The 8,962-nt window shown below is 37.9% G+C and overlaps 1 protein-coding gene across 1 annotated transcript in view; it reads right to left on the reverse strand.

Moving 5' to 3' along the window:
- Positions 1 to 8,645, reverse strand: part of PTPRN2 (protein tyrosine phosphatase, receptor type, N polypeptide 2) — a 187,612-nt gene extending 178,967 nt beyond the window's left edge. The window contains exon 1 of the mRNA XM_009886794.1: positions 8,457 to 8,645. Within this exon, the coding sequence (XP_009885096.1) occupies positions 8,457 to 8,645 (189 nt within the window). The remainder of the gene's footprint in view (positions 1 to 8,456) is intronic.
- Between the last annotated feature and the right edge of the window lie 317 nt (positions 8,646 to 8,962).

An 8,962-nucleotide genomic window follows, 5' to 3' on the forward strand; every position in this document is an offset into this window, starting at 1 on the left:
ATCCATGATATTCCTGTTTCCCTAGTAAACTGTGTTTTGGTTTAATTTGGGGACTGAAACACTATCAACAGTAGCACTCATTTCTCGATCGTGGTTTTTTTTTATTATTTATTGTGATTTTACTTAAGATAAAAAAAATGGAACACCTTTTTAAACAGAGAATTTCAATAGAGAAATGTCACTTCTGCAGCAATATCTAGTGACATAGATCTTTCTTTACATAGACTTGTATTTATAGAGGGAAAATTAATCTCTCAGTAATGCATAGCTGTCCTAAAGAGGCAGCTCAGCAAATTATTTTGTTAGTGCTGACAATTTACAAGTTCTTCATATCAACACATGAAATTGTGTGGGATTGTGTGAAAGCATTTTTAGGCTCTATTATGCTTAGCTGCATAATAAAACTCACTTTTATGTATTTCCTGTCATCTAAAAGATCTCAAAGTCTCTCACAAACTTAAACTAATACGCAAACTAGAGAGACAAACACTAATTCCTCACTGAAAGTCAGTGTTAGTTTAACAACACAAAACACATGAAATCATCTTGTTCCCTCACACTTGCTTCTGCAACAGGTAATAAACCACGAAGGAATAAAAAAAAGATTAGTTTCTTAGAGCACAAGGCAAACATTTAAGGAAGTCTGTTGAAAAATAGGAAATAAATTGAGACAGAAATACCAGCAAAAATAAAATAATCTAGTCATTAATGCCTTACCAGAATTTACATCCCCTTGTAAAAGTCATATTCTTCTGACTTAGATGGAAAATACAGGAAACGTCAACCTTTTGTGGGATACACATGGAGGTCATATTCTCCCACTGGGACTGGGATACCCCAACACATGCCTGTAAGGAGCAGCACTGGGAAGGAGAGCAGCAGCCCTATGGACCTTTCCAAAGTGAAGACAGCTGTGGCCAGAGAGGGTGAGTCGAAGCAAGGCCTGGGCTGGCAGAGGGATATGGCTTATTCTTCTCTTTCAAAGATCAAAATGGGGATTGACCTTTCCTGGGGTTTACGAACAAAAGACAGACCCGGACATAGATTTGGATCTGAAGCCTCATTCCTCACAGTCTGTAGGTTGCAGGTTCCCAGATCCAGAGTTTCCAGTTCATATCTTGCTTGCTCCATCATTTTGGAATTATTTCTGAGCTACATAATTCTTTTCTCTAAATTTAAACAGATCTGCAGTCTTTATTGTGAATGCGTTTAGATTGTTTTTTCTTTTAAGTAGAAGCATCAATTTCTCAGAGGGTGAGTATTTCGTACAGCAAGCTAGATAATTTGTGGTAACACTTGCATATTTTAACAATTTCCATCCTGAAATAATTATTTAGAAATTTATTTTATTCTTTATCAGCTTTGTTATTTTCACTTACATTCAACAATACTGAAATCAGAGGTTTTCAACATTTCTTGCATTTTTGCAAAATTCAAACATTGGAAAAGAAAGAAAAAGGAAACTCACAAAACTGTTTTAAATGTATTAAATCCATACCAATCACATTGATGGTATTTTATTAATGCCATAATCATTCTCAGAATGTCCACGTTTCAATTAAAGGGCACTGCACAGAATGTAAACCTTTAAATGCAGAGCCAATATTGTCATATAATTTCACTTCCTGAGCATCAGTATGACATTTTTCACCTCTAAATAATAAAAATTAATCCAGGAGCAATCTGCTTATAAATAAACACAAATCTCTGGAAACAGTGAATGTTGAGCCACTACTACAGGCAGTGGATATGTTTTCATTCACAACATTGGGGGCCTGACCCAGACCCTTGATGAGTATTGTAATTCCCTGTGTACACGAAACGAAACAGAAGAAGGAGAGTTAGTGACTGGAATCAAGCTCTGTGTCAGGGGTTGTCTTAGGAAATTATATTTTGTAGTTCCTTGTTCTCTTTTCGGGAGTTCAAGCCACACCTCTCTTTTCTTGTTCCTTTCATCTCCCTCCTAAACTGTATTTCAGAATCGGAAATATTTTCTTTGGTCTGTTAAAAACTAAGTTGTCTCTTACTCTTCCACAGCTACCAAATCCACGTTTGACCTTCACACTGCATTTCAGTACAGCATTGCTTCGTTTTTCACACATAATCTGATTTCATTATCCAGGTCAGAATTACTCATAATGAAAAGTTGAACTAATAACAAGGGGCACCATTGATGCCTCTTGTCTCCTCATTAAAAGACCAGACTTTAGTTTATTATAAATGGAACCACAACCAAATATACGTGCATAGGAATCATCATAGACTTAAGCTTTTTGCTTTCTTTTTTTCTTTCATTTACTCTTTGTATTCTTATTTTCTGAATAGAAAGTAATCAAGTTCGTTTATTTAGTTTTATTTAGATTGGAAAGACTATCATTAATCTGTTTTGGTAAGATGTTCTACTCACAATACAACAGCAGCAGCACATTTTTTAATGCACAGCTCTGCATGAAAACAGAACACAAATCCCCAGCTCTCCACCCACTGTGCAGTGGAATCTGTGGGTGACAAAGTGCAGTCAGAAAAGCACATTTGCAGCCTGTAACAAAACAAATGTTATGATGGAGAAGAGAGGAAAAAAGGAAGCAATTTTTAGAAAGGGTTTAAACCATCATTTACCCTAGTGGGAGGATGTGACTGACTTGCCACTTTAAGGCTTTATTGATTAATAAGATTTGAGGATACAGCATAGTAAGAGAAGTTTTCTTTTGAAAAAACCCCACAAACCTTCAAAAGATCGTACACAGCTATTCAAAGTTGCTCATATTTACTTTGGGATTGAAATGAAGCCTTTGAGCATCAGGAATCCATTCCAGGGGGAATGAATGATGTATTTTGATTTTTAGACTTGCTATTGTCCTTTTAACACATCTTTTGGCAACAATTCAAGTTTTTATTAGCTTAAAGTTGAAATGACTTGCTTATCTGTGGCTGAAGAGACCAAAGCAGAGGAGCCAGTGTTCCTATATGCTACTGAGGGAACTGGGATGCTTACTGTTTTGAAAACACAAAATAAGGCTCCAGGTCTGCACCTGACTCCAAGCATGGAGCCAGCTTACATTGCAAAGTCAGTCGCATGCTCAGAGGCTGTGTATTATTTAAAATATATGGTCTTTATTACCCTGAAAATAAAAAATAATTCTAAATGTGTATAAATGGTAAATTATTTTCACGTGCAAATCCTGACTTTTATTGGATCCAGTCAGTGTATATCTGTCTGAGAGAAGGTTTGATTAGCAAATCTAGGACCTCAGTCTCTAACAAATTGATCTAGAAGAAAACAAACAAATAGGTGTGGAAGAAAATAGTGCAGTTTAATTCTATACTAGTTGAAGAAACAAGTGTTTTCACAAATGCATTTAGGAAAAGCTAATTCTAATGTGACTGCTATTGCCCAGGCTAGGCTAGAGTTACACTGGTGGAAAACTGAAGCAAGAGAAAGCTAAGACCAAAAGAGTTTTTATTTCTCCCAGCTATTTTCAGTTTTACTTATTATTTCTTTTATGTCACATACTAGAAAGGACTCTTTTTTTTTCCCCACAACACTTTCATTAAAAAAGAAATAAAAAAAAAACAACACACAAACCCAACAGTAATTCAAAGCTCAGGCAAAAAATAAAGGATACCAGATTTCAAGAATGAAAGAATTTTTTCCCTCTTTCTCTCTTAATATGTCCCGGTTAATAGTTCAAAGCCCTTTTTTTTCCTTATAGGCTAGGTTGGAATAAAATGCCATGCCCAAGATTTGAAGAAATACAGTTTTTAAAGTACATGTAGAATTAAAATTCGCAACAGTAGGAGAAACTGGATAGCTAAGAAAAATACCAATTTTTTTTCAGAGTCCCTGGCATTTGGAAGTTTGTATTTTTTCAAAGAAGGTGGATCAAAAATTAAACCACAATAACTAAGCTGCATTTTCCACCTATTTAATTTAATGACACTGACCTAGAGCTGTTGTTTGCACCAAGGATGCAGCCGGATGCAGCTAATCTGTGGTCATAAGCAGGCCAGTAACAGAGCTGGGGAGTGAGCGAAAATCCCTGTGTCTCAACAGAGCATCACATTCATTAGGCGGGACAGCATTCCTGTTTGTAAGCAGACACTTTTAATGCTTCCACAAGAAGCATAATGCTTGCACAAGAAATGGAGGCAACCAAAATATCTAAAAAGTTTGAAGACTCCTGCTGTATTGTAATGATAATGGAAGAAATAACAAAAACTGTCAAAGAATAGCTACTGACGTGCAGATTTTTCTTTGTATTAAACTGAAGTGACATGACATAAACCCATCATGATGGCTTTCTATCTGCTATGTCATATCACTTGCAAAACCTGACTGTTTTATATAGAAGCCAATATTTTCTTGGTGACATTTAAAACAGTGTCTTCACAGCATCTTATTAAGGCCCTACACTAATTTTTACACAATAATATCTACCTGTGCCACAAGAAAGGGGCTTCCAGAGGTAGGAATCTCTGAAGCAGTAAATCCGTAGTAGCGGGGCTGTTCGCTGTGCTATGGACATTGCAAGGACCATTATTTGTAAGAGCCTCCTATGGCCAACATTCACATGTCAGTGATTGGTCAGTATTGAGTCCTTAGGGAAACATCATGAACAGCAGAGCTAAATAGCTGTTTTTAAAAGCCTGGGATTTGGGTTATGCCCTAATTATGAAGTTTGGATTTGTTTCTGTGTCTAACTGTGAAAACAAAGCCCCATGCAGGCTATACTATTACGATCCCCACCAGCAGCAGAATGAGCAATCTGCACATTTGCTGTGATTTTGCAAGTGTTGCATCACTTCATAAAGATCCCTGTCATTTCTCAAAAGATATAAGAGCATCCTACAAGAAACCTTCACTGCTCTAATTCAGAATTTTTTCTCCTCTGGAACTTACTAGACCCTTATGTATTCCTGTATACAGACACGCTTTCGGCGACAAGATACATTCAAGACTGATTACTGACTGCATCCCCCATTGCTGTTTCTATAAACAGCTGACCTGCAACATGTGTATGCTTACAGCCTGATGTTTTAAAAATATCAAATCTCAAGTATATCTCCACTTTTCCCCTTATGCAGTTGTTTTCTATCAAATTACGTAAAAACTTTTGTTTCAACTGTATTCAGCGGTGCCTGGAAAGATGGTGTTTAAGACTGTCTTGGCAAACACCAAACATAAAAACCCGAACAATCTTGCATCTCCCCATCCCCACTGTCCTTATTCCCCACCAACTTGGGGATCAGTGGTTCAAAATCATATGTAGGTTCAAGAAGAATTGCTTGCACTCTAGATGCTGGTGAGCAGCCCAGTATGTAGGACTGCTCTTGTTAAATATTTTCATAACCTCTCTAATTTGTGGGGTTTGTTTTATTCCTTTGGATATTTTGGCGGTTGTGCTATTAGACGTCTGTTAATACATTAAGTAAATTGCTGTTGTGCATTAAAGCAACCAAATTTGTTTGAATGCTAAAATAACTAGTGGTTTCTGTTTATTTCATAGCTGATTAGAAATCTACCTTTTGCAGTGAAGCAGTATTTACAGGGTATTCATGTAGCAGACACACAGTGTAATCTTCTTTCTCTGCAGCTGACAGCACACAGAGATGTTCAATGTAAAACTCAATGATGTACAAAGAATTTGACTGCTATGAGATAACTGGTCCTTTTCTTAACCCTCTCCTGATGGATTGTGGGAGGCAGACAAAATAAGGATCTGCTACCAGGCTGATAAGTCGTTTCTGTTCTCTAAAATAGGAAAGCAGGGCCATATTAAAGGTGAAACCATTTATAAATATAGCCCTGTGGAGAAGGAGATGGACAAAAGGTTATATGTGATGTTTGAGTACCTATTAAAAGAAGCAAGAACACAAAACCTAGGCAGATCAAAATATGTGTTTGCATATGCCTATTAATTCTGAGACAAACTTTTGAAGAATGCTAGCCAATATATTCCCGCATGAGTAACAGAAACTGGGCTAAGTTCACAGCAAAGCACTTAAAAAAATCACTTGATTTTCAGAGGATATTTGAAACTCAAATACAAAATGTAATTGCCTACCTTTAGGCATCAAATAATGAAACTGCTGACAAAATTACTAACTCTGAGCAGCCATGAGTTCAAGGAAGCTCAAAGACAGACCAAATATTCATATCGCTCTCTGCAACTACCTGAAAGGAGGTTGTAGAGAGGTGGGGGTCGGTCTCTTCTCCCAGGTAACAGCCAATAGGACAAGAGGAAATAGCCTCAAGTTATGCCAGGGGAGGTTTAGGATGGATATTAGGAAAAATTTCTTCACCAAAAAGGTTGTCAAGCATTGGAACTGGCTGCCCATGGAAGGGGTGGAATCTCCATCCCTGGAGGTATTTAAAAGACGGGTAGACATGGTGCTCAGGGACATGGTTTAGTGGTAGTTTTGGCAGTGTTAGGTCAATGGTTGGACTCAATGATCTCGAAGGTCCCTTCCAACCTAGACGATTCTATGATTCTAAGAATTCTTCCTTTTTTTTTTTTTTAATGTTTCTATATGATGTCATGTGTGTTACAAACTTTTACAAATGATACAATCAATGCATAATATTGTATTTGGGACAGCCATAGCTGACATTTTGTGAATCTGATGGAAAGGTTCAACTTTACTTCCATGGCTCCTGCCCGTGATCTTAATCCTTTTCTTTGTAGAGTTTGGTACAATACTGTCAACTGTCTCCTTCTAGTTAAATTTGTAACACTGGCATGTGCTCACCTCTCTAGGATTTAAGAACATTAATGAGATGTCATCTTCCAAGAAGACTTTATATATGTATTCACACACACGCATGTGCACTTGCAAGCACGTGTGTGGGGAAAGCCCTAATATACATTACAAGATATTACCTTGCCATTGTCCTTGCTTATAAACATTTAATCCACTGGAAAAGCCCTTGCAATGTTTATTTCAACATAAAAAAACAACGATAGAAGAGCAACTTGATGGTGGGTGCTCTGTTTGGAGACCTGCCTCTAGCAATTATTGAAATTTTTTCCTGAACCTCTGTTCTATAGTCGTACAGAGGGATGGAGGTGTTGAAAGTGCTGTAACAATCACAGAAACTAGGGCAGGCCCTGTTTCTAAGTAAAATGTAACAAAACTATTTAATATGAAAATATTTTTATAAGAACACTTTAAAAATAATTATTTTGGTACATATTGTTTCTACATTTCTCTTATCTTCAACTAAAAAGTTAACCTATCATATTTTTTATTTAGTTGAATCTAAGCCATCTTGGCTTCCTGGTTGCTTACTTCTCTGTTGAGTTTGGTAGCATTGAGAAAGAGTCCTCCAAAAACTTATTTTCCAATGTAAATGTTATTAAAAAAACACAGAAACATTTCTCTGGCTCAGGTTTTTATAGATGCCTGTTCTGACAAAACCTATATATTTTAGATCTAACACTTTTTCTTAGGTGCTCTGATTAAAAAGGACGAACTTCCTCGACACATTTTCTTCTCCACAGGAGTCAGGGTTTGTTTCAGATTCAAACTTCACTTGAAGCACGAGACATCAAACCTTCGTCCTAGAAATTACAGGCTGCACAGACAGTTTCTGAAGGACATGCAGGAATTTTATTTGCATGTTTTCTGTTTCTAGTACTTTGTCTCTGCCTTTACTACCACTGAAGCTAACCATTGCGGAGAGAACATGCACACCTCAATAAAGGGAGTGGGGGTATTTAAGACCAGAGATTACCTTTATTGGATGTTTAAAGCCATACAGTTTATTAATTAAAATAAATCTGCTGACAGCCATCCTACGTTTGTTTTTGAAATGCTTTAGATAGTCCTTTTCAATTCTAATTTCTGAATTAACATCACCTGTATCTGTAAGATAACTTGTATGCAAGTGGAAAGACACAGAAACTTTTCTGTGAATTGGAACACAGGAAAAAATCTCAAACCTCTTCCCTTTGCTTTTCATCAGGAGGGACAGTCCCCATGGACTGACTTCCTGTTGGAGAGACAAAAAGGCACTTTTGGTTGTTACTTGGCGCCCAGAAGCCAGGGAAGCCTCTTAGAAAATTTGCGAGTCAGGTGTGCCTTCTGTTGCCCACCCTGACTGATGCGCTACACACTCAGAAGAAATGTTTTAAGTATTAAGATTACAGTGACAAGTGCCCCAAAATTAGGAAATACCAGAATGCCTCTAGCTCATGAATATGTATTTTGCTGCTGTCATTAATTACATGATCACAAACCACTTTTTCACAAAGTCCTCAGCTGGTGGTGCCTGAATGAGCAACTACTAAATATTTTATAGCCACTGTTTAGTTTTTGCCCTGAGCATCGGGGCCAGAGTGAGAGAAGATAACCTGCATTATCCATGAAGTGAGAGTACTCATGGGAACAACTGCCGTGAAGGGGCTGAACATACTTTTGGTTTCCTCAGTTGTGGTAACTTTTCCATAACCTACCCAGTTAATTGCCTTCTTGGAAAGTATCAGCCTGTCACAAGTGCGGTCCTCCGAGGACTGAAACTGGGTCCCAAGCTGTGCAACATCTTCGTAAATGATCTGGATGATGGGGTTGAAAGCACCCTCACCACGTTTGCTGATGACCCTAGAACCTGGTGGTGAGGTGAACACATGAGAAGGGTAAGCCATCTCACAGAGAGACATGGGCAGGTTGGAAGAGTGGGCAAGCAAGAACAATATGAAGTTTAACAAAGACAAGTGCAAAGTCCTGCACCTGGAATGGAATAACCAAACAGCCCAGCACAGACTAGGATCTGTATGACTGGGGAGCAGCTTTGCTGAAGAGGACTTGGAGGTCCTGGTGGACAACAAGCTGATCATGAGTCAGCAGGGCACTGCTGGGGCAACAAAGGCAAACCAGATCCTAGGCTGCATCCACTTGGGCATAGCTAACAGAGATAGAGATGTGATCATCTCACTCTACTCAGCACTGTCATGCTGCTCCT

This window comes from Charadrius vociferus, unplaced genomic scaffold (genome assembly GCF_000708025.1).
Source record: "Charadrius vociferus isolate BGI_N301 unplaced genomic scaffold, ASM70802v2 scaffold255, whole genome shotgun sequence".
Taxonomy (NCBI): Eukaryota; Metazoa; Chordata; class Aves; order Charadriiformes; family Charadriidae; genus Charadrius; species Charadrius vociferus.